Genomic DNA, 26986 nt, shown 5'->3' with positions numbered 1-26986 from the left:
ACACAATACTGTGGGTGATCAGCTTTTTAAACATTCAGCTTGATTGCATAAAAAAAAAAAAAAGTTTCTGTCCGTGTCTTGTGGACACTGGTTGGTGTGGTTTGGACTCCTTTCAACCTTTTCAAATCTGGCGTACCGTATTTTCCGCACGATAGAGCGCACCTGAATTTAAGCCGCACACGCAAAATTTTCAAAGTAAAAAAAAACAAAACATATATAAGCCTCAATTGACGAGAAGCCACAGGTGTCCATGTTGTAACGCAGCAAGAATTTCACTGCAGGAACACGGGGATGGCTCATATTTTCATTAATTTTTCCAAATCTGTCTTTCATAGTGCTGGAAATTCCTGCACACAGGCAGTGTTGTGCCTCGTGCTCCTGCTGCGAAGCTGCAGACAGACAGAGAGACACAGAGAGACATAATCAGCAAGTGTTTTATCTCTGTTGATAAAGTATTTTATCAGTTATTTGCTGATTGAGATTCCTAGAAGGAAGATTTCTCAGCATGCTAGTTTACGTGATGCACCTGAACGCAACATTGACGGCAGTCAGCTGCTGGAGCTCCGGACCGCGGGAAGCAGCACAAGACGAGCTCACCAAGAGCACAAATGTCACTTTTAAGGCAAGTCTTGGAGAAGCAGAGGCTAAAAACAGCAGGAATCTACATGTGGAAGTAGAATCTGGCAACATAAAGCCTGTTAACCTGTAAAAATCCATAAAGTAGCCGCAGCGTGTTTTAAGCCGCAGGGTTTAAAGGGTTGGAGAAAAGTTGCGGCTTATCGTCCGGAACACATGGTCATCACTGAGCACTTTTGTTTTATTTCGATCTTTCTTGAGGGTTCGGTGTGTTTGAGTGGTCCGTGTCTGCCGGGGACTGGCTGCCGCCATGTTGTCTGAGCTGAGGAAGCTCACCCACAAACACGGGTTCCACATCTCTGCACCTTTCCCCTGCAGCGTGGAGCAGGATGCTCTGGCTGTGGGGGAGAAGGTTGGTTACAGCAGCGTGAAGGTGGCGGCCCGGATGAACGGCGCCGTGGGAAGAAGGCCAACTCCGTGGTGGAGAAGGGAATCACCGTGTTGGACAGGTTCGTCCAGGTACAGCCGCTGTCTCATCCTGTCCAATGTCCCTCCTGAGGCGCCAGACGAGCTCTTGACCAGGGAGCTTTCCAGATTTGGGAAAGTACTGTCCGTCTACAAAAGCCCCGTTTATACCGCACAAAAGTGCGGGGATGGAACGGCGCGGTACTGCACAGTGTAACTGGAGCCACTTCCAGTAGAAAGGAGCTTAAAAAGTGGGCGGGGCTTAAGAGCTCCGCAGATATGTGACGTTATAACAGTCGTCTCAGCTTGGCTGCAGACCTCGATCTTATAAATCCTCTGTTGTTGTTTTTTTTTTTTGCAGCCACAGAGCTGCAGCTGCAACTTCCGTGTTGGTCCTGAGAGAGTGAACGCTCCGGTGACTTGCTCTGCACCCGAACGCCCCGGCTGGTCGTGGCACAGAGCCGCGCCGGTGCGCGGCTCCGGGACATGGGAGCCTTTAGCTTTCTGCTCAAACTCAGGAGCAGCCACTCCACTCCGGCGCTGATCCTGCTCCAGCAGCTCCGCGCCGGAACACCGAGGCTCCGAGCTTCTCTGCATCGCGTCCGCGGTCCGTCCCCGTGCCGCGCCTGTGCAGCGGCACTGACCGCGGTTGAACAGAACGCTGACCGCCTCTGCATCGCGTTTGAACAGAAACCACAGACCCACGGCGCGCGGCGCATCCACGGCGCGCGGCGCACCCACAGCTGACGCTATGCTGCAAGCAGAAAGCTCCAACGCGATGCAAAGTCCCGAGCCCCACGACCAACACTAAAGTTGAGCAGCAAAGAAAAGAAAAAGGGAAAAACACAACCAACCAGAGCAAAGCTGAGCACTCTGACAGCAGAGGCTCCATCCAGCCGACATATTGAGGGCGTGTAGTAAATCACTGACCAATCAGCAGACGGCTCCTCAAACTCAGACCCGTTCCATGGTCCTGGTACCCCGACGGAGGGGGGGCGGAAAAGCGACCGCCTTTGGAGTGGTCGTTTCCACATTCCTGCGGTGGAAACGCGACTATGTGGTAACGGACCATACCGGTCTATCCTCGCACTTTTTGTGCGCTGGAAACGGGGCTAAAGACATCCAGTCTGGAATTAAGTCTCCACTGCTGAAACACGCAGAGCAGCGGGCGGAGACATCAAGCACGGGGTGAGTCGTGTAAATACACCGGGTGAATGTGAGTGAGGAGAGTGTCGGGTGGAGGGAGGAGGAGTGAATGACACTGAATGAATGAAACAAATGTAAATATCACTGGTGAGGTGGAGGGAAGAAAAAGACAAATAGAAAAGAAAAGTGGCTGATGATAAAAAGAGTGAGCGAATTGTGGAGCAGCAGAGGGAGGAGGAGGAGGAGGAGGAGGAGGAGGCAGAAATGGAGGAAGAAAAACTTGGAACAAAATAAAGAAAAAGGAGGAAGATGAGAACAGACACAAAAGCAAAGAAGAGCTGTGGGGAGAACGGAGCGTCAGAGGATGAATGTGTGTCAGACAGCAGGCACATTTCTTTTAACGGTTCTCAAAAAAACTAAACGTCATACAGTGCAGAAGAATGTAGAATGTTTTCACAACAGAGTAAAAACCAGCATGGAGTGGAGGTGGAAGATCACTTCCCAGACCTCAGTGTGTTTATTTTCTGGGCCAGACTCCCTATGAGCAGCAGAACAGGAGTCTGGCCATCAGAGCAGGAGGTTCAGACTCAGGAAGCTTAGAGGACAGCGAAGTGATGACGCTGGCAGCCAAGTTCCTTTTAATTGATGTAACTGTTGGGGTTGGATAATGTTCTGTTCTTAACTGATCCTAAATTCCTAAATCTCAAGAGGCTTCCTCCATTTTACCAAAGTGTTTTTAAATGCTGGGCTCTATTTACTCCTAGACGGTGCCTGGAAGCTGAATCTCTGCACTGACTGTTGAAAGAAGCCCTGATCCCCGGAGCCAGACTGGACCTCAGCGGAGCAACGACTCCTGGTCTGACGGGAAGGCTGGTCCAGTCTGGGACCCTCACCGTGGGTCCAGTCTGGGACCCTCACCGTGGGTCAGCTGGAGGAAGCTGTGGGGCCGGACCTGAGCAACACCCAGACCCTGGGCTCTCTCTTGAAGCTGCAGTCGGTCCGGGTGTCCCAGAGGCTCCTGGAGACCTGGAAGGAAACCCTCACAGCCTCCAGGAGCCTCCTGAGGAAGTACAGCCAAGTAGACCTCTGCCTGGACACTGTTGAGCCCGGAGCTGGGGGGGTTGTCCGGCCCCCTTCTAGAAACCACACAGCCTGAGAGACTGCCGCTGCACAAGGCAGACATACGAACATTTGATCAGAACTGTGTGAAGGGCCTCCACAAGGGTGGACTGAGCAACAGACCCCCCACTGTGTGGTCACAAAGACTGGGTCAGGGTGGACCCGGTCCACAGTGGAGGATCTTATACAGACCCCCCACTGTGTGGTCACAAAGACTGGGTCAGGGTGGACCTGGTCCACAGTGGAGGATCCTCTACAGACCCCCCACTGTGTGGTCACAAAGACTGGGTCAGGGTGGACCCGGTCCACAGTGGAGGATCTTCTACAGACCCCCCACTGTGTGGTCACAAAGACTGGGTCAGGAGGGACCCGGTCCACAGTGGAGGATCTTCTACAGACCCCCCACTGTGTGGTCACAAAGACTGGGTCAGGAGGGACCCGGTCCACAGTGGAGGATCCTCTACAGACCCCCCACTGTGTGGTCACAAAGACTGGGTCAGGGTGGACCTGGTCCACAGTGGAGGATCCTCTACAGACCCCCCACTGTGTGGTCACAAAGACTGGGTCAGGGTGGACCCGGTCCACAGTGGAGGATCTTCTACAGACCCCCCACTGTGTGGTCACAAAGACTGGGTCAGGGTGGACCCGGTCCACAGTGGAGGATCTTCTACAGACCCCCCACTGTGTGGTCACAAAGACTGGGTCAGGGCGGACCTGGTCCACAGTGGAGGATCTTCTACAGACCCCCCACTGTGTGGTCACAAAGACTGGGTCAGGGTGGACCTGGTCCACAGTGGAGGATCTTCTACAGACCCCCCACTGTGTGGTCACAAAGACTGGGTCAGGGTGGACCCGGTCCACAGTGGAGGATCCTCTACAGACCCCCCACTGTGTGGTCACAAAGACTGGGTTAGGGTGGACCCGGTCCACAGTGGAGGATCCTCTACAGACCCCCCACTGTGTGGTCACAAAGACTGGGTCAGGGTGGACCCGGTCCACAGTGGAGGATCCTCTACAGACCCCCCACTGTGTGGTCACAAAGACTGGGTCAGGGTGGACCCGGTCCACAGTGGAGGATCCTCTACAGACCCCCCACTGTGTGGTCACAAAGACTGGGTCAGGGTGGACCCGGTCCACAGTGGAGGATCCTCTACAGACCCCCCACTGTGTGGTCACAAAGACTGGGTCAGGGTGGACCTGGTCCACAGTGGAGGATCTTCTACAGACCCCCCACTGTGTGGTCACAAAGACTGGGTCAGGAGGGACCCAGTCCACAGTGGAGGATCTTCTACAGACCCCCCTTAAGGAAACGAAGTGGAGACCTTCAGTGGAGGACTTTACACGGTGCGATCGCCTCAAACGCTTTGATCTCCATCATCAACCTGCTGTTTTGAACTCTTGCTCCTTGTTGCACACAGAGACACTGATCACCATGTTTACCGAGTGCAAGAGACTCACAGGCTTCTTCACCCTTTTAACAATGGTTTTTGGTCTTTTCAGTGTTGTTTTTACTGAGAGGAGTTTAATCGTGGGAGCTGGCTATGGAAAGAGTGGACAAGTCAAGTAGCAGCTCCTCAACTTCCTCTCAGGCGAAGCCAAGATGGGATTTATGTCAGCAGGAGGAACAAGGTGGAGAACAGAGAAGGGCAGGGTGTCAACATCAAATCCAGACTCTGGCTTGAATATCGGTTTTTTTTTATTAAACAAAACAATGATCTGAATGCTTTTAAAGAGTTCTGGTGTTTTAAGAATATTCTGTGTTTTATTGAAAATAATAAATTGCAGTTTGCGCATTTTTTTTAACGTGATTGATTTTAAAAAGAAAAAATAAGCATCTGACTCACAATGTAACACTGTTTTCTGATGAACTGCTGTAAATAAAAGGTTTTAAAAAACAAATCTCTCTCTCTCTCTATTTTCTGGTGACACTCCATCTGGTTTAGTTGGACGGCTGATTTGGGAGGCCGAGGCGAAGCGGTGTGAGCGAACCAGAGGGAGACTGAGGAGCAGCACGTCTCGTTATTCATGCTAATTGAGCCACAATTCTGTTAACTGGCTTCAAAACTCTCATTGACCTCCTTTTCATCACCGAGTCCAGTTCGCCAGACATCTTGAACGTAAAGGGCGCCAATAGTGGGACATGGTCAAAGTAGCTCTTGTTGGGATGTCAACAGGACCACAGAAAGTTTGTTCATTTCTGGGGAGAGACAATATTCATTTGTCATGAGACGCAGTCATGACATGAATTCTGACCCAGGAATGTGATTGACCATCACACCCAGTGGGGGTGGAGGGCCTTCTGCAGGACCTTCCTCCCCCCTTTCTGCTCACAAGACTCTTCCCCCATGCAATCAGCCAGTCACTGATTGGTTGAAGCTCTCAGGCTTTGACACCTCTAAATCCACACGTGGACAAAAGGCTTTCAGCCAGCCTCCATTTTCTCTCTTGCAAAGCAAACTCCAAGTAGGTGGGTTTCTGACGAGCTGCTCCCAGCAGCTCAACTCACCCAGCGTTAGCACACAGCTAACACGAGAGGCCGGCAACCAGAGGCCTTCACTCCTCAACTCTTCTGCTGACCCAACCAGGAGGGTCAGACCTTCCCCTGATCCAGAGACCAGCACCCAGAGTCTGCTCTTCAGGGAAACCACCCGGTTTCTCCAGGACGGGACCAGGGACCCTCACAGAACTTCTTTGTGTTTTCCTCAACCAGCAGGAAAACCATCACAGACCTGAGCAATCAGCTCCTCAGTCTGGACAAAGGAACAACCAGGAGCTGTAAGAAGGACTCCTGAAACATCAACTTCATCTTCTTCTCCTCAGCCTGCAGAACCAGCAACCACAGTTAGCAGGAGGTGCTAACTACAGGAGAAGACACCAGCTTCCCTCCAGCAGGACAACAACTGAACTCCTTCAAGGAAGTGGTAACAACAACTGGACATTACCTGAGACTAGTTAAACCTGATGCTATGATAGAACTGTTTAACTTTATGAAGATGTGTTGATTCTGTTACAGTGATTGAGTTCTATAGATAATGATATTAGGAGCAGTTATCAACCTGTAAACCAACGTTAGCTCTGCCACAGACACAGGGTCTGCATGCTAATCTGCTTTACTAACTTGTTAACTCGCAATCCTACACATATCACATCAAAGACAACATCACACAGTAACTGAACACCATCTGACCACTCCTGACGTTTTACAAGACAAGTCTCATTCACATCAAGTCATTCTAGAAATGGTCCTTTAGCAGAGACACACAGGAAGCAGATGCTACGGCTAGCTTCTATTGTTCTTTCACTATCAGCACATGGCCGAGCTGTAAAGGACAGACCTCCTGTTCTCTGACAACCTCCATTTGGAATGTAGTTTCTTGTGATCCGCCATCTTGTTTTGTAGTTCCATCACACGTCTCACACACACACACTCCCTCCAACTCTCTCTCTCTCTTTCTCCACACACACACACACATGCACCTACACACACCCAGCTGTATATAGGTAGTTAGAATCTGTGTTTTATTTGTTTTCATTGTAAATAAATATAATGTTTGGAATCATACTTGCTGTTTTATTAATGAGCACAAAGGTGAATGAAATGTCGCCTCTTCTGTGTCAAGAACTCCAAAATCCTTCAAGCTTTACTGTTAATTCTGGTAATTGTAATTCATTTAACTATTAATTCAAATTCCTGATTAACTGTTTAATATATCTTATAAGACTGATAGAACTGAATTGTCTATCATTTCCTGTTACGACAGGTGGAGCTCCGAGGTTCTGATACAGATCAGATTAAAATTCAACATTATTAATAACTATCTTTGATAATTATTAGTCATTATCGATAGCCAACCAAAACACAAATAGTGATCCATATGAGGTAGTAAATCCCTACACTCTTTACTGTTTCTCATTCGGTTTCACTCAATTCTGAAATAAGAGCTTCAATATGAGAACTAAAAGCTCAGATTGTGGAACTGGATCTTGTTCCTGACTGGAGCTAATTGCACATAATCCTGCATACTTTGATGAAGTACTTCAGAGGATCACTATGCAGATTGCGTACATTGATCAATAAGTAGAGACATGATGAGGAGGCAGACAGGCAATGCAGAGAAAAGAGCACAAACTGTGTCAGAGCCGTGTGATGAAGTGACCCAAGTCAGTTATTCAAGTTTTCAATCTTTACACTCAAAAAACTGAAAAACAAGATTCTCAAAGGTTTCAGCCAACAGACCTGCGTACTCAAAGAGCATCGTATCAGCACTAATGAGATATCTTACACTGAGTAGCTCTATTATAAACCAATCATCATTACATTATGACCAGAAGCAGTGACTGGACAACTGATTCCATCATCACAGCTGCTGCTAGTGGGTGAGACATCGGAGACTGCAAGTGAACATTTTCTCATCTAAGTTGATTTCTTTAATTTATACTGAAGGATTTGAGTGAGACTGACAAGTATGGGTCAGAGCATCTCTAAAGACCCATTTACACGACAGCATTTCAAGAGAAAATGCATCGTTTCTGTGTTTTCAGTTCAGAAAGGTTTCACGTTTACACAGCAACGTATTCAAGACCACGTCCATTTACTCTGAAACTGTGAAAATGTTGTCGTGAGCACGCCAGGCCAAGAGCTGGCACTGTTGCTTGCCTTTGTCATGAAAACACACACACGTGCCAGCAGAGAACAATCTGCTGTAACGTGAACAATAGTGAGTAAATGAACATTTGAATGGACAGACGATGGAATTGGATTGTCATTCTTGGTGACTGTCAAAATAAAACTACCAAGTTGTAGGAGAATATGGACTGGGAGTCGTGACACGATGGAGGAAATAGTGTTAATTGTCCATCTACTGTGCATGAGCAGGAGCAGCGTTTTCCCAATTCACCCACATAAAGACTTGGAGCATTTACGAAAAGATCCACGAAAACCACGGCCACAACCCACCCTGCGTGTTTTTAGTCCCTATGTTTTATGTGGAGGCCTCGGCCGCCATGTTTTTCTGAAAACGTGGGTAGGGAGTAGGTCAAGACAGGGTGTAAGTACGTGGCCACACGCCCCGCCTGGCCATGAGGGTGGGAGGAGAGTTGTAGGTGCTGACGACACAAGATCTCTGTGTGATTGTCACGTTATCCTCCGGAGGCCGTACTTATACGTTCTGCTCATGTACGTGTTTTTACTCACTCCATGTTGAAAGAGCCTGCCAGTGCCACGAACATGAGTTTGTCCAGATAGAAGACTTATTATAATCAGTGAAGTATTTGTAACAGTTCAGTGGCCGAGGATAAATAGTGATGTATTTATTACACACAGACACACAGTTTAAAATAGTGGAGGGGGAAGTAAAAAAAAAAAAAAAAAAGCAGTCATTGCATTTCCAAATAAATGCGACATAGCCCAGATTAACTTGTGTTGTTTTCATCTTCATGACGTATTTTTGATGCATTTTTTGACCGATGAACTAAAAAATACTTTGTCGGAATGACTTTTCATGAAGCTGCATACAAAATACTGGTATAATACGATTCCAGAATTAGATGAAAATAAAGTAAACTTATTCGATAACTCCCTCATTCTTCCAGATCTGAAATATGGAAATATGGGGAAATAATACGTTGATAATGATTATAAAAGTGAACTAAGAAGGGTGAACGGACAACTCATCCTCAGATGAGATTTCGCATTTATTTTGGAGAGAAAATAAATCCTGTACAATGTAGTTTTACATTCTAATTGATAGTTTATATGTTTCATATATCTAGTATATGCCCATATATATTCACTATATTATGATATAGCTTTGTTTCGCACCAAGAATGATCTTCCTTGCTCACAGGCTTCCGCCTGGCTAATGACTGCATCAGTCATATTTAAATCTTGTCTTTACACCATTACAGAGACACTTTGAAATCCAATCCTTGAAATCAATAGTTGTGAAAAAGCATGTAACATTGCTCTGCAAACCTGGGATGTCCGACAGTTTAACGAGCACCTGAACGCATCACTCCAAGCTCTCATGTTTGAAGCTGTGTTTTAACTTTACTTTCACCTCCTCGCTGCAAATTTAAACTCTGGTAAGTTGAAGATTCAAAAGCCTGGCGGAGTCACTGCGTTATGTGCTCATTGGCTGCAGAAGGCCCGGATTCCTCCAGAGGAGGGAATCTGTCGCCCAAACACACCGAGAGTTTCTCATGCAGGAAAAGTGCGACAGCGTGTCTGCGTGCTCCCAACCCGTACGGAGGCTGGACTCGCCTCCTACCGATCCCCAATGTTGCATGTCGACAGCGTTCACTTGCAAGTAGGGCGGGTTGTGACGTCACTTTACGGAGGAGTTTTCCGTGGCTCCGGGCGACGTCGTCACGTAAGTAGACACCCAAAATGGAACAAACGTTTTCAGTTTTCACTTGGAAACCTCATCATGTCAACGGCACCTAAGAACTGCAGCTCTTGGAGAGTGGCTGGTCTGCGCGCTACGTACTGAGCATGTGCAGAACCATTTACTCCATGCTTTGATGGGTCGCAGTCGGACACACAATACCAAGCAGGTGGCTGTATGTGTTTGGTCAGCTGGGGTCAGCGGCCACACCCTGCACAGTCGGATGGATGGATCCGTGGAAAACTACAGTGTTGGTCTACGCCACTTCACTCACCACGAGTCATTTCTGTAGCTCGGGGGGCATCATATATTCAGTGCACCTTTCACTTCACGAGCTTCCTGTGTGGATTCGTATTTGACGGCTGTGGTTTAAGAGGAAACAAACAAAGCAGAGAAACCCGACGAGGTTCCAGAGAGCCTGTGGACGTGTTTTGTAGCAGCATTTTAGAGAACCGACCAAGAACAACTTTTCTTTGAGATGCACACTGCCAAAGTACAAAGCCTGAAAAGCAAACATGAGAGAGAGCACAGCGGCTGTGGAGGTGGTGCTGATATTTGATGTATTTGCTCCCATTATAGAGGCAGCGGTGCTTGGCTGTGCATGAAAGCAATGGACAGAGAGAAGAAGGGAAATAGGAGAGAAAAGGCTAGATGGATGGTTAGATATAGCTTTCAACATCTCCTTAGTCGTGACGGGAAATCTGGCTGCTGGCCATAATGGGAGCAGCGGAGAGGACAGATATGAGAGGGACTGGCAGAGGAAACAGAAATATGTAAGAGGGAGCCGAGGCAGGAGGATGAGGGATTTAAGAAAACCCTTCTTCCTGCTCCACTGTCATCTCCATCCTTTTATCATTTCGCCCTCTGCAGCCCTCATCCTCACTCTTCTTACCGACAGAGAAACAGTGGTGAGGACTTACTTCTTGTCCGGAGAGGTAGTAGGCAGCCAGCAGTCCGCCGATGAACCGAATGTTCACCTCAAACACTGAAACCTCGGCATTCTGGGAAAACAAAGGGATCAAACAGAATAACATCAGCTCCCTGTGTCGTCTGTTGATTTCGGTTCAACCTTCAATTATTTCAAGTTTCTTAGTAAATGTATTATTTTGAAATCATTTGATCCATCTTTTGTAAAGGTTTCTCGAGCCTTCAAAACAGACCCAGTGTGTTTCTATTGGTCTTTACGTTGTTCATGAGTCTTCTGAAGGATGTCAACAGACATGTGTTTCTGCCATTTCCGTGTAAACAGACATCGTTTTTAGAAAGTTGCCATGTAAACGCTAAACTGAACCCAAAATGCAAAAACAATGCCTTGTTCAAACATCGGTCGAAGTCTCACGGCACGTGTGGCTCTTCTGTAGTGGCTCTTCGGTAGTGGCTCTTCGTTAGTGGCTCCCTTACTTATTTAAATACTGCAAAAACTCTTGAAAGGGGCTAACTAGGTCAAATAGTTAAATTGAGTAAAATACTGTCGTTAAAACACCACCACACAAATTGCTAAAATTGATTTACCTAAATCATAAATCCAAAACTTTACCGTTACATACCACAGTGACCTGTGTGTCACAATACTGTGACATTCGTAGGCGAAAGCCTGCGCTCCCAGGGAATGCTGGGTAATGTAGTTCAGTGAATAAAGCTGGTGTTCTAAGACACACCTGATTCAAACACAATATTTACCACAAGGAAAAAAACAAGAAAACGAGTCAGAACAGAAAGAATTGTGATAAAGGATAAAACAATGACGTGGCCAAAATTAATTCAACGGTTAAAACTGCAGATTTTACTGGAGCCAGCGAAACAAAAAGTCCAAATAGTAACTGGATGATGATAAAGGATTCTACTTATATAGCGCTTTCCGCCAACTTGTACCGTCCCAAAAGAGCCTCACACTGTTAATCACATTCACCCATTCACACACATTCACACACTGACGGAGGCGGCTGTCATGTAAAGTGCTCAGTCATTCCAATGGGAGCCTTTTGGGGTTCAGTGTCTTGCTCAAGTCACTATGACGTGTAGACGGGGAATCGAACCTACAACCTTGCGGTTAAGAGACCAACTGAACCACAATTGACATACATTTGATATACACTGCAGTTATTGTAAAAACAGCAAACTATAAATCTCCTCAATACCTTTATGAGCCATGTTATCTTCCTTATAAAGATGTGAAAGCTTTTTTTTTTTTTTTAATGGCTCTACATTATATTTGGGAGAAAAAGTCTGCAGTGGTTCTTGCAGACCTGTGACCTTGGAGGTCCCTCCGAACCAACAGAATGACTCTCCATTAGACATTATCCAGTAAACATCACAAACAAGAGAGTAACAGAAATTGTCAAAAACAACAACAGCAGTAGCAAAACCTACTTGTCGTTTAGGGGGATCTTAACGTGTTTGCAGCCTGTCAGGATGACGGAGTTGGAAAATCAGATTTGTGTAGTTGAGTTGAAGTAAAAGCTCATAAGAATTTAAATTTAAACGTCCACAAGCCAGACCTGCGTGGATGAATGTGAATGAACTAGCGACGAAGGCTGTAAACATGCAGCCATCTCAAACTGGAGGAGAGGTCACACCATCGTCTCCATTCCCCTCATCCTCATTTGCAGCTTTTCCACATTTCTCAGCAGTCACTGTGTTCCCGGGTTGACCGCGTGCAAAGCCGTAAACTATCGGAGCGATTGAGTTCTTCATGTGAAACGAGTACATTTCTCCCAGATTGAGTCCATTTTTCATGACATGGCAAACGTGACACAGAACAATCGCTCACACGGGGCACCTCCAACACGCAAATGCTGGGAGTTTTATGCAAATCACAATGTGACCTTGCATTGATGATTCCTCTATTAGGAATGAAAACATGGTAAAGAGCGCGGCGCTGGGAGCTCAGCACTTCACACTGAATGGCTGAAGAACATAAATTAGCATTAACCAATTCAGGCCAAGGTCATCAACATGACTCTCGTTTCAAACTGGACGACAGCTAGCATGACGCTTTGCATTTTACTGGAACTGAATATCAGAGAATTTACGGGGAAAAAACAAACAATTTCACATGCATTGGCACTTTTCTACAGAAATCAAATAACTATTTTCCAGGGGATGGATGGATGGATGGATGGATGGATAGATGGATAGATGGATTTTATTATTGTCTGGATGGCAAATTTAGTAAGAAGTGACTTATAGATTAAAAATACTGAAACATATAATCTGGTAACATCAGATGTTACTGTTTGACCAAAGAATGCTGCCATATTACCTCAGAAAAAACTTCCATCACTATTATATTTAATCAACAGTGCAAGCTATGTTGCCTAAAGACAAAGGGAATCACCATTTTTAAAGTAAAAAGAGAAAAATATACAGAGTAGAAAATGGAAACAAAGGCACTCAGAAACGTGTTTAGAATTTCTGAGGGGCAGTTAAATCAAAACATCAAGGATTTTGATCCCCAACAGGATGTTCACTCAAGAAAGGAAGAGTAAAATCTCGTCATTTTCCAGCATAGTATCTCATGTCAGTCGTTTGCGTTTGATTTAATTTGTCTTATTGAACATTCCACATGGCAAAAGGTCAGAAGTCAGAGGCAGAAAAGCACAATTTGACCGTGTGGTTGTGTCAAAGTCACGTTTGAGAAAAACAGTCGGCGCTCAGGTTAAAGCCAGAAAATGAACAGCATCTTAAAAAGTTAATCCTGAGAACTGCAATGGCAATTAGTGCTCACTATTGGCAAGCAGTAGAATGTAAGTACTCGGCAAACGAGTCTTGGTGGTGCATCTGTTACCATAACTGATCAGAGTGAGACAAAGTTTTTCATCTCATTGCAAACCCAAAATGCATATCCTGACGGCTTCATGGACAAAAAGAAAAACAGAGCCAGAGAGTTTCATGCAAATTGCATCGTGACCTTGCCCTGATAGATTCCGTTCTCGAAATGAAAACACACGAAAGAGGATTCTGGGTGCAGAACGAATGCCCTGGTTTTAACTCAGAGAAGTGGAACAGTGTGTGCCCTTCACATGTGGTGAGAAATGTAGTGAATTGCAGCTGATGAGCCCCTCTTCCATCGCCTGCCGAGGAAACTGCAGCCTTAAGTCAAAGAACTCCTCTACCAGTGTTCATCCACTGTGGTGACGCCAGTTTACAGGAGATCGAATCAGTACTCAGGAAACCCTGATGTCCAGTTAGCCTTACCTTCATCCTGTTAATTCATTCACAGGCCACACTGCTTCCGGTCTTTTTTCCATCAATACAAAGAGCTGCTGTGGTTTTACATTCCAGCTACTATAGAAACAGCCGTTCACATACGTGAGGTTTATTGAATCCACAGAGGAACGTCGTCTATTGCCTGGTTATTGGGCTTCATTTCTGCCCATCTGTGCTCCTTCCAGCTGTTACTATGTGAAACAGGTTGGATTTTGTCTGCTTGATTCCAGCATGCTGGAAGAGACAAGACGTGTGGAGGCACCTTCAGTCGACCTTGACATGTAACGGGTTTCCATGGGGTGTGACGGTGTGCTAATGCACCGGTGTCGCACGCAGCCAAGTCCTGTCTCACATGGTATGTAGACACTCGTGCTGCATAAGAGGATTGAGGTGCCGGAGACACTCGTCACATCTGGCTTTCCTTCTCAAGGAGATCCCACTTCATGGAGAAGAACAAGAGCACATCTCTCTGCTTCACTGGTTTTCTCCATCTGCCAGGATTCCCTTTAATCAGCTGCATGTGCTTAAGTACTTGTTGTGAGATCATGTAAACAATATAGCATGTCAAGAGATGTGGATACACATTCTATGAACACAGTGGAGATGTAAACGGTTCTAAAAGTTTAAATCCTAATCAATTTTAGAAGCAGTGTTATATAAATAGAACAGCTTCATGAGACCAATGCAACTTTAAGGGTTAAATGCAAAGCAGCAATAGACGCTGACTGTTAACTCTTAACTCTAGTTTCTGTTATCGTACAAAAGAAATGTAGATACCTTTGTAGGAAAAGAGGTGGAGCCGAGGACGATGTGCTGAAAACGACGGAGGGCAGGAAGCGCTCATAAAAGTGAAGGCCAGCTTTATTCGTCAGCATCCATCTCTCCAGCCCTCGTCTGTCAGTCAGCCTCACTTGTTAGCCATTTACTACCGTGGTATAGGAGCAGCCACCCGGCACGGAGCAGAGCCATAAAACACCCCTCATTTCTAAATGCCTGCAGTCAAAACCGATCGGGCACGGACGACCTACGCAGTCTGACCAATGATCCTTTAGATCGGCACTGGAATATACATTTTCATTAAAATACATGATTTAGTCGTAAAGACTTGCTTCAATCTGTGATCTTCTCACCTTTCCAGCTTTCTCTAATATCCCACATTTGCTCCCTTTGCAGTGTCCCTACAGACGACATCATTTTCTATGCAGTTAGTCCATTTAAATTCTAATAGTCATCAAAGGCACAAATTAGGAAACAAGGAACAAGAACAAGGATAATGCTAAACCTTTTTTACCACATACATTAAACTATCCTAATGGTGGTGGAAAAAGTCCCCTGAAGGATTTACAATCAATGAAAACAATAAAAACCAGGTTGTTCTTGATTTGTGCCCCCAAACCCAAAAGTAGTTTCTCTGGTTTTTGAAGATCTTCTGAGGATCATTTCTGAATTTTTACAGGTTAAATAGCTTCATGCCACCAGATTCTACTAACCCATCAAGTAAAGCTCCCTGTTGGACACGGATAACCCCCCCCCCCCCCCCCCCCCACACACACACACACACACAACCTTCGCATGGATTAGACAACCTTTCCCAGGTTTATAAATCTGTTGAGACTTTAAGGAATCCACAGAAATGGAAAATTCTGAACTTTGAAAGCTGTTTCTCATGCTCCATCAAGTCCCCAGAGTATGTACAGGCCTCTGTATATGACATGAAATCTTTTGTTTTATTCACAGTATGTGCAGGGCAACCGTGTGTGTAATGCAACACGGTTTCGTTTGAATTTTTCACCGGAGCATGAAAATATGTGACGATCGCGCCTCGAGCCTGAGAAGAGCAACAACTGAAAAACATGTCACCCATGCGACTGGGCTGAAGTATTAAATTTTGCAATAACCTGTCATCCCAGGTGACAAGAGGGAGCCGCAAACAAAGGCGGGGAAGATGCTGTCAAACGTCTTTCCCCTTCAGCAAAAGGGCTACGGGGAGAAGTGGAGCGGATGGTAGAAGAGGCGTCTAATCACGCCAGACATGACAGCTCTCAGCGTGTAGGACCGCCACGGCGCCGCTCCACAACCAAACAGCGGTGTAGAACTCGGGGAAACCTCCGTTTGTGCCACGGAAACACGTCAGCAGATATCCGCAAATGCATGGCTTGTGTGATGAGACAAGCAATCAATAATGTGTGAGAAACTGCGGCTACTGTATGATTGAACCCAGTGAATCACAACAGGCTGGAACACGCCTGACAGAAAACATTAAATGGGCTGCGGCTCGCCAGCAGAATGAAGCCGAGCCGACGTGGGCTTTCAGTGGAACAAGGCGATATTTTGTGGGCTGATCATTTACAGGACATGTGTCAAGAGTGCAACGTCACCCAGTTCCACCAAGTTCTGCCCAAACAGGGGAAATGCAACTATTGTGAAATGTGCCGTGCTTCTCATGCACGGCGACGGTTCTACTCCAGTCCCATTTTCTGTGCATCTGAAAATAGATCAACAACAATAAAGGGGATTTCCAGGCTGCTCGTAGTGCTCAATGTTTAAATTTGACAGGACTTCCGGAACATTCTGCATCGACTACACCAGGGGTGGCCAACCCTGGTCCTCGAGAGCCGCAGTCCTGCATGTTTTAGATGTTTCCCTGCTCAAACACACCTGTTGTCATGATGAGGCTCTGCAGAAAGCTGGACAAGGAGCCACTAATTGCTGTATTGATGTGAGGAGACGTCTAAAACGTGCAGGGCTGCGGCTCTCGAGGACCAGGGTTGGCCCCCCCTGGACTACACCATCTTACGAGTCCCGCACAGATACAGGCTTCTTACGTGAAGCAGATGCTGAGTGGACTTGTGACAAACAATAGACAGTCTTAGGCCCTGTTTATAAAAAAAACGTTTTTTTTTATAAACAGGATCAGCTGAGATCAACTGTGATCAAGCCTTTGTATGAAGATGCAGACCTCAGACCAGCTCATCCATCATGTGAGGACAAGCTGCAGTGTGGAGGCTCAACCAGGCCAACAATGACTCACCGCTTGGCTCCAGCTGACACAACAGCTGTTTAATCATTCATTACAGCGGCTCTGGAGCGGCAGCATGTGGTCGTGGTGATGGCAGGTGGGTGGCTGGGGCGAGGGCTGTAACATGCACTTAAAAACATGAGTGACTGTGGGAAACGCATTGGAGTATAATGAGAAAACTGACACCGGTACTGTTGTTAAACTGGACACTTGAAAAGAATGAAGGCTTCCTCCGAACGCTGGTACTTTTTAATGCACGGTGAGTTGATTTTAACAAGGAGTCCACTTGACTGTATTCTTTTCACATTTTCAGAATTTGGTCAGTGGACTTCAGAGGTTGTGATAATACTGAGGCGAGTAAACGCCACAAAGATAAGTAGAAAACAAGCTCAATAAGTTTGAGAGGTGGCAAGTACTTTTTACGTAGAGCTTGCATGTTCTCCTTGTACTGTGTGGTATTTATTTCAGCTGCTACTGCGCCTACAGCCTTCACAGTCTGGCTAAACAAAGCTGTATAGAAACATGATACACTGATCACTTTGAGGCTTAATCGACCCTGTTTGATGATTATAGTTTCATCATGGCTTTATTCTAGGATCGTCTCCAACACAAATAGCATAATACAACTGTAACTAAAGGAAATGATTATTCTCTAAACTGAATGATCATTCTTGGTCCACCTCACGCCTTTTTAGCTCAATAGCAGTTCACTGCAGGTCAGCCTTCCTCACGAACTATGGTAATGGAGAAAACCATGGTGCTTGGCATGTTTACAGCTTTCAGCTCGGTTCACTGATCCACACAGATCTGTGGAAGCTTAAATCGAAACTCCTATAAGCTTTTAGTTGAATTGATGATTTGTATAACCACACAAATCCAATGTGGCTCAGTTGGTGAACTTGTTGCAGGGGCATTGATGACACCAGGTGGGCTGAGCCACCCGCCTGGTTCAAGCTCCACGGCGTCCGTTTCTAAACGAGTGAAGGATCTGCTAAAACTGGATGAAGACATCGTCATCGACTGCTCACACAGGAGCCTCGCACCACAAAGACGAGATGGGAAACCGCCAGGCATCATCACCAAGCTCCGTTATTACCAGGACTGTGTGGAGAGCTTGTGCTGCGCCATAACCCAGCCCCCCCCCTCTCCGCTTGAACCGCCAACCAATCGCCATTATTCCGGGTTACACCACGACCCAGAGGTACGGAAACAACAAGGTGTCTGCTGTTGGCATTTATGGTTGGTCATCAGCATTACAGTTACTGAAAGTAATAGATCACTGGAAGTCATTTATGAAAAATTTTAATTATTAATGTCATTTACTAATTAACAGGTAATTGAATAATTACTTAAGTTAAGAAATTATGAAAAATTTATTATTAATGACAAATTATGAATTGGAATAGATTGGTTACTTGTTAATTAATAATAAAATGGGGCACCACCAGTTAAACTGAAAATAGCTAAGGCCAAAATTTCAGTCTCATTTGTAAAAAGGTTTATTTAAGTGAGTTAATATTTCACTGTAAATATAAGAATCTTAAATAAAAGGGAAGGTGTGAGATCCGAGCACAGACTGTTACAAACCAGTGAATGTCAACAATAAATACACAATAATTACCAGGAATCGATCAATTCAGCTAAGAGGCGTTTATTACAAAAGTGTATCAATTCATAAATAATTCTGAAATCCCATCATAAATCAAGATATTCACGTAGCAACCATCATCTAACAGAGATCTAATCGACTAAACAGCAACACCATGTACAAAGAAAGTGTGTGGTGTGTGTGTGTGTGTGTGTGTGTGTGTGTGTGTGTGTGTGTGTGTGTGTGTGTGTTGGAAGTCTGAGTGGGGATGTAATGACCACGAGTGTCCACCAGGTGACGGCGGACCTTGGAGGGTCAGTGTGAGAGGGTGTAGTGACTTCAAACGTCCACCGGGGGAGGAAAGAGCTGGGTCCTCATCCAAGATGTCGGCTCTGTTGTGGTTTACACAGCGGCCTAGTTACCTCGACACAAAGCCGGGTTACCGAGGCGACAGAGAGACACTTTCGGTGACGACGCCGTCAGTCCGGCTGAGTCGGAGTTCGAACTGGATGTCGGAGCAACAAGAAGAAGAAAGTTCGGCAGTGACGTCACACAGCTGCCGAAAAAGTCCGAGTCCTGAGTCCAATGTTTTCAGAAACACAGTTCTCTGAACCGTTTCAGGAACAAAAGAGTTTTTATCCGAGCCGCAATGTTGGTCTGGTTTTAACTGCAGGAGCTGAGTGGTGCGTTCAGGTGCATCACGTGAGCCCGCCGTCCGCCGTCTCAAGGAGCTGGAGGGCTCATACAGTAGCAGCGTTACAAGCTAAACGTGATTCACATATGACTGACAGTCATTAGCCAGCTGGAACACGCATGCAGCACACGGCAGCGCAGAGCTTTCTGCACAGCAAAACAACTTTCTTGGGGCCAGAGGCAGCCGGCCAAAGGAAATGACGTCATTTTGACCCCGGAGCGCCCAACTTTCTTCTCATTCTTATGGAGGAGGAATTGACCTTAAGAGCGATGTCTTTAATTTCCTAAGTGGGAACCCAAACTGTGGCCTTCTTCCAGCCTGGCAGCCCCTGGCTGCCGCTGGACAAATCTTTGATATTCACAAAGGCCACGCTTAATAACACTTGTGCTGCCAATTATGCTGCGTGGCCACTGCAGGCTGAAAAGACATGACTCCCTGTGAGCGGGGGGAACTACCTGGTTGGTACAAAGCTGGAGCAAAAAGCCGGAGTAACGTCACCGGCGTGTTGTTAACGCTTACCTCAAAGCCGGGTGACAACTTTATGAACATTACAGCATCTGGAAGCGAGAAACTGAATCCTTGGTTAGAGACATGCTGGTGTGAGCGTCAACTCAAGCCTTTAATGAGAAACACAGCGACACGCCTCCCTCATTACCTCACCTCAGCCTCTCATCCTTTAATCTCCTGTGTGACTGAGGCTCTTCTCCTGCCTCTCGCTCTCACTACTCTCCTCTGACATGTTTTATAAATGCATCCTTGTTGCATTTCCTTAAACAGTGTAATCGTCTGCAATTTCTTCCTAAGTCACAAATCTCATTGTTAGTAAGTCAGAGAGAGGTTTTATTACCACAACTTGGAAATATATGTCCCCCTGTTACAGGTGAGATTTGAAGATATCGGAAAGCTCCTCTTTATTCCAATATATATTTTCTGTCAAAGTTGAACATGACACAGAACACTATTTATCACTCACTTCAGCTTCACCATCGTCTCCTGATGTTAGTCTCTTACCAAAATCACGACTGTGGCAACACGTCATGTGAGGCCAGGCCACACTTCACAATACAGGGGGAGCAATTCAAAGGAGCAGAGTCTCTGTTTGGACGATACATAATCCAATAAAGTCACGTCACAAATGTACTCCGGTTGAAGTATAATGTTCGTTTCTCGTTACAATTCCACTGTGATCAATAGCAACCCTGTTCATGGTGCATGTCAGCAGCACACTGGACTGCTTCCCACTGTAGGAGCTTTGTGTGCCCGTCTGTTACACAACGTCTTCCATGTGAGGCAAAACGCTGGGGGTTCAGCCCAATTCATTGAATACCGCTCTTGAACAAATCGTCTCTTCCTCGTCATACTGAGAGTGCTTCATAGAAGTTGCAGGCCTTAAAGCTTGATTGGGATTAGACTTGAGCGAGGGGGAAATCTTCAACCCTGCTGGGCTTCTTTGTAAAACTCAACATTGGATCAAGGATAATGTGACTTGTCCAGAAAATTAATTGGGAGATGGTATTGGTGCTTTTCAATCCATACAACAGTGTGATTACTACAGAGCAGAGGTCCTGGAAGACTTCCATGTCTCTACCTGAATGTCCCGACGGTTCATCACTGAGTTCAACCGACAGCCTGACAACGAGCCGTGTTGAAGAGAGACATGGAAAACATGCAGGGCTCCGCTCTCCAGGACCGGAGTTTGACGCCCCTGCTTCCCAGTGTTCATATGAACAGGACGATGTCCAAGAATCCAGTCAGATTAACAAAGAAGTGACCATTTAAACAAAGCGAAACACATTTTGAGTCGACAGTGAAGCATCACAAAGTGACGCTGCGACAGACTTTCTGACAGTTCCGGCTTAAAAACCAAGAAGTCAGAAGAATGGTGATGCTCTGCGTTTAAGAAGTGAGAATGAAGATGAAGCAGGGTTTGAACCTTCTGCTCCTCAGGCGGTTCCTGCCCTCTATCGACGTTACACTTTGACATCAGGCACAAGTCAAGTTCTCACCAGCTCTGTGGTTCATGAACATGTGAACTGCTACTATTTTCTGCTGCGTCCGACTAAGTTCGCAGCGTCTTTGAATTCTAGCAATCAGTCATCTTCCCGTCCCTCTGCAAGGAAGCTCCCAGAAATCCAAATGCTGTGAAGAAAATACTTTCTCATGACAACGTTACAAGTTTGGAGTTTTTAAACTCCATGAGACTAATCTAAACATTTGAGTTTCTCAATGTTTCAGATAAACTTTTTGTTAATTCCCTGGAATTGAAATAAAAGCAAACAAAGACGATACGGGTACCTTTAGCATCTAATCAATAACTTGTTCTTTCCATGTTTTACCCTTCAGTGTCCAACACAGATAAATATCCTTCAATCTGCCTGGAAATCACCAACGATTAGTTTCTTCTTTGATCTATATAACTCGATCATTCATGGCTGCACAGCGAGCCACTAGCTAATTGGACATTAGCTTCCATGGAACATATTTGAATTCATTACATTTGAAACGCCAACACATATACAAGTAGATAGAAGCTCAGTGTGAAAACACCAAATAATTCATCACATCCAGACCAGTCCTACACCAGGAGAACCCTGGAGCTCCGCTGGAAGAGAACGTCGTCCTTTATTGGGACGTTTCACCGTTTGATTCCTGCTTCTATGTCTTCTACGTGCTGAAGTGTCCCCGGTGGAGACAGTGATGTCCACACTGTCTCCAACAGGGACACTTCAGCACGTAGAAGACAGAAGTGTCCCCGGTGGAGACAGTGATGTCCGCGCTGTCTCCACCAGGGACACTTCAGCACGGAGAAGACAGAAGTGTCCCCGGTGGAGACAGTGATGTCCGCGCTGTCTCCACCAGGGACACTTCAGCACGGAGAAGACAGAAGTGTCCCCGGTGGAGACAGTGATGTCCACGCTGTCTCCACCAGGGACACTTCAGCACGTAGAAGACAGAAGTGTCCCCGGTGGAGACAGTGATGTCCACGCTGTCTCCACCAGGGACACTTCAGCACGTAGAAGACAGAAGTGTCCCCGGTGGAGACAGTGATGTCCGCGCTGTCTCCACCAGGGACACTTCAGCACGCAGAAGACAGAAGTGTCCCCGGTGGAGACAGTGATGTCCACGCTGTCTCCACCAGGGACACTTCAGCACGGAGAAGACAGAAGTGTCCCCGGTGGAGACAGTGATGTCCACGCTGTCTCCACCAGGGACACTTCAGCACGGAGAAGACAGAAGTGTCCCCGGTGGAGACAGTGATGTCCGCGCTGTCTCCACCAGGGACACTTCAGCACGGAAAAGACAGAAGTGTCCCCGGTGGAGACAGTGATGTCCGCGCTGTCTCCACCAGGGACACTTCAGCACGTAGAAGACAGAAGTGTCCCCGGTGGAGACAGTGATGTCCGCGCTGTCTCCACCAGGGACACTTCAGCACGGAGAAGACAGAAGTGTCCCCGGTGGAGACAGTGATGTCCACGCTGTCTCCACCAGGGACACTTCAGCACGTAGAAGACAGAAGTGTCCCCGGTGGAGACAGTGATGTCCACGCTGTCTCCACCAGGGACACTTCAGCACGGAGAAGACAGAAGTGTCCCCGGTGGAGACAGTGATGTCCGCGCTGTCTCCACCAGGGACACTTCAGCACGGAAAAGACAGAAGTGTCCCCGGTGGAGACAGTGATGTCCGCGCTGTCTCCACCAGGGACACTTCAGCACGTAGAAGACAGAAGTGTCCCCGGTGGAGACAGTGATGTCCACGCTGTCTCCACCAGGGACACTTCAGCACGGAGAAGACAGAAGTGTCCCCGGTGGAGACAGTGATGTCCACGCTGTCTCCACCAGGGACACTTCAGCACGTAGAAGACAGAAGTGTCCCCGGTGGAGACAGTGATGTCCACGCTGTCTCCACCAGGGACACTTCAGCACGGAGAAGACAGAAGTGTCCCCGGTGGAGACAGTGATGTCCACGCTGTCTCCACCAGGGACACTTCAGCACGGAGAAGACAGAAGTGTCCCCGGTGGAGACAGTGATGTCCGCGCTGTCTCCACCAGGGACACTTCAGCACGGAGAAGACAGAGGTGTCCCCGGTGGAGACAGTGATGTCCACGCTGTAGCCTCAGTGGTACAAGAGCTTTGGAGGGACGACGTGGCGGTGTGGATTAGGAGCTTGTGAGAGGAAATGTGGAATATTTTGGGAGATTATTAGGAAAAGTAAAGGTACTTGTCTTAAAATAACAGACTCAACTTATTTATGCACTATATTTCCATTCTACTGGAGCATTGTAGGGAAAAAAATGCAATATTACATTTTTTTGTGAAAATCCTGTCAATCCACGATGTTACTGAGTTCTCTGTGACATAGACTGTTGTGTCTTTCTTAATCTGTCCACCTAATGGACTGATCACCATTCTTCATTCCCTTCTGTCCTCTTCATGACACACCTTCCTTCCTACACGTCTCTCATATCCAGTTCTCATACAAAACCTCCATTTTCTGCAGACTCAATTAGTCCTTGATCCTCCATTCAATCTCAACTTTTTTCCGTGTTTTCCATCTCTATTTTTTCTCCCTCCCTCATCCCTCTTTCCGCTGCTCAGCCATAGTGCTCCCGAGGTTAATTAGCCCTCCAAGTGTCAGATCCTCAGATCCCCTCGGCCTACCCGAGAGCTGCCGTGTGATTGCCTCGGCAGGGGGACTAACAAGTCCCAGCGTCTGGCATTGGTGAGAGGCGAGGGAGAGCAAAGACAAGGTATGAAAGAATGTGGATCGAAAGCAAAAAAACAAGGACAAAAAATCCTTGAGGAAAAAAAAATGCATGTGAAAAAATGTCAATAGTAAGTAGAAAATAGGCTCCGGAATAAAGGCCAGTGGAGGTGATGACGGGGGTCTGGTAGTGTGATGGCATGAATGATGAGCGCTCTAGTCAGCTGTGAATACATTTGAGAAAACCAAGTGAATAAAGCCTGTTTATACGGCAGGAAACGCTCAACTTTATGACATTTTGGGTGTTCATTTACACGATGAAGACGTAACTTATTAAAAACGCCTCCCATGCTTGAACTTTTCAAAAAGGCTCAGACAAAAATGACACTTTCTGGAAACACTTGGGCTCCATCCCATTGATTGTCGTCATTTAAATGGTAGACTGGTTTCATTTATCTCGTCAGCATCAAACAATTGCATTGCGTCTTCACCTGAGCCATTGTTGTGTAAAGGAGGTTGAGCAGACTGAATGAACACCGTGCCTACGAGCAACAAAGGAGACGGACAGACATGGATTCCTGAGTCCAAACTGCATCAGATGCAAAATGCTCCGCAGGCAGTTTGAAAAAGTCTCCCACCTTGAGAGCCTTTTTCAAAATGTTGCGTATTCAGTGGCTCCAAGCACCGTTGTTGTGCAAAAAACGCAACAGACGTTTTCCATTTTCACTTGGAAATGTTAGTGAGGCTTTCATGTTGGATGTTTATGGGCATTCGCTTTAATTACTGCAACTTCTTTTCTCAATGCAAATTCATGTTGTTCGGTCGGTCGGCAGTGAGAGTCTCCACAACATGTTCATGTATGTGTTGGGTTTGTCCAGCGTGCCAAAGGTCCATGGTCAACATGGAGGACAAAGGAGGATAAAGACTAACTAAGAAGGAAGGGCAGAAGGATAGCTGAATAAAAGAAACAGACTGGATGGTGGAAGGATAAATGTAATGAAAGACTGGAGATCAAAGACAATAAAGGTGCAGGTGACTATTAAAAGGTTATAAAAACAAGGACGAGACAGACAAGCAATAAAAAGCTTAGGGGTATAAAGATAGGGGTCATAAGAGTAAGATGGGAAAACAGTAATGAAAAAAAACCAAGATAAAGAAGGTGAGTGACGGCTAAATTAGAGGAAAGAAAAACTGGTGATAGGTGAGGAGGATTTAGAAATAGAAATAAGAGGAGAAGATTAGAGTGGAACAGGAAGTGAGGAAGGTCGTCAACAGGGGGGAAATAAATGGAACATGATGAAAAGTAACCAAGATGGCGGCGCCCTGCAAGTTGAGGCAAAACTGAGTGACAAATATGAAACTTTTTCTGTTGAAATACAGAAGAAAGGCGAAGGAAGCATCGACGCACTTTTGACGATGCCTCCGGAGAAAAACGCAGAGATGGAGAAAGACACCGAGGAGAGGCGCACGTCTCTCGACTTCACGTCTGACGACGCGGCTAGCGTCTCCCAGCCGCTAACGATGCTAACAGAGCTTGTAGCTAAAGTGAAGGAACTAAAGGAAATAATCAGAGAAGAAGATAAGAGTATTACCCTTCTTGAAAAGACGACTGGAAACTTGGAGCTGTGTGTGAATAAAGATCGAAACTTTTGGAGGATTAATAGTAAATCTCCTACTATTGATGGACTTTTGGAATGTATAACTGTAGAAATTGAAGTTTAAAAAAAAGATAAGTCGTTGTGTTTATAGAGCGCCTGGATCATGTTTGGACACATTTAATCAAACTGTTGATTATATGATCAGTATCTTCTGAACCCTCTGGACAATACAGAAACAACAGATTTTATAACCAGAATGCACAGTAATCATTTCTTCCCTCTCATCACAAAACCAACCACAATAACAACAGACTGACACATTAATAGATAACATTTCCACCAATCAGCTGGAGAATCAAATAACAGCTGGATTACTGCTAAATGATAAGAGATCATCTGCCTGTATTCAGCACTTTGCATAATTCCTCTGACAGAAAAACAAAACAAAACAAATGCAGCGCAATATAACTTCATTAGACATGGAACAGCAGAGACCACGGAGCATTCAAAGCTGACTTATGTGCCCTGAACCGACCGATGAAACCTTCTGTACTGCTCTGTTGAAACCGTCTGATGAACACCGCCAACTGGAAAACTTTGCATCAAAGATAATACACAAGCAAAAGCTTGGATCACAAAAAGAATATTGAAATGACGTCAAAAGAAACAAGAAGGCCGTTGCTGGGCTAATCCCCCGCCGGAGGGCTTTATATTTTCTCACAAAGCAGCTCTAAGGCAGCACACTTGGTACACTAGAGGGTGTTCCATGGGTCCTAGTAGATAATTATGTAGAATCTGAAAGGTCTTCTTCATAAGCTATGTCAAAATACGTCTCCAGAGCCCAAAAGGTGTTTTGATGCACTTAGTGACCCTGTGACCTGATATGCAAATGAGGTCATGGTCACCATGGTGCCCCTTCTCCCCAGGTGGAGTGTCCATGTGTGAAGTTTGGTGACTGTGGGCCCAGGAACTGCTGAGAAATGAGGAGAAATGTTTATATGAAAATACATGTATTGTGCAACCATGACGAGCAAACTTCAGACCCTACCGATCTTCAAGGTCAAGCTCAGGTCACTTGGTGTACTGTAGGTTATCCCTGGAGTGTGTATCATGTGTGTATAACATTTCAGAGCCCTAGCTCAAAAACCTAGGCCTCCAGAGCCCAAAATGTGTTTTTAAGCACTTCGTGACCCTGTGACCTACTTAATATGCAAATTAGGTCAAGGTCACCATAGCATCCCTTCCCCCTCTGAGATGTATCCACATGTGAAGTTTGGTCACTGTGGGCCCAGGGGTTGCCGAGATATAGGTAGAAACGTTCGAACGGACGGACGTACGTACGGCCGTACGGAGACTGTTTCAAGATCCCCCTTCGGGGCCTATCGGCCACGGCGGGGGAAAATAATCAGTAATTAAGAATACTCAACTCAAATGTGTGAATATGGACGGAGCATTTACTGTAATACATTTCAATAGCAGACGTT

At 46.1% G+C, this 26986-nt stretch overlaps 1 protein-coding gene across 1 annotated transcript in view; it reads right to left on the bottom strand.

Annotated features, from left to right (window-relative positions):
* Positions 1–26986, bottom strand: part of man1a2 (mannosidase, alpha, class 1A, member 2) — a 229906-nt gene that overhangs the window by 90789 nt on the left and 112131 nt on the right. Inside the window, exon 6 of the mRNA XM_080498671.1 lies at positions 10613–10693. Coding sequence (XP_080354797.1) covers positions 10613–10693 — 81 coding nt within the window. The remainder of the gene's footprint in view (positions 1–10612; positions 10694–26986) is intronic.

Source organism: Blennius ocellaris, assembly GCF_963422515.1.
Source record: "Blennius ocellaris genome assembly, chromosome: 6".
NCBI classification, from domain to species: domain Eukaryota; kingdom Metazoa; phylum Chordata; class Actinopteri; order Blenniiformes; family Blenniidae; genus Blennius; species Blennius ocellaris.
This window is presented reverse-complemented; position numbering and strand designations above follow the sequence as displayed.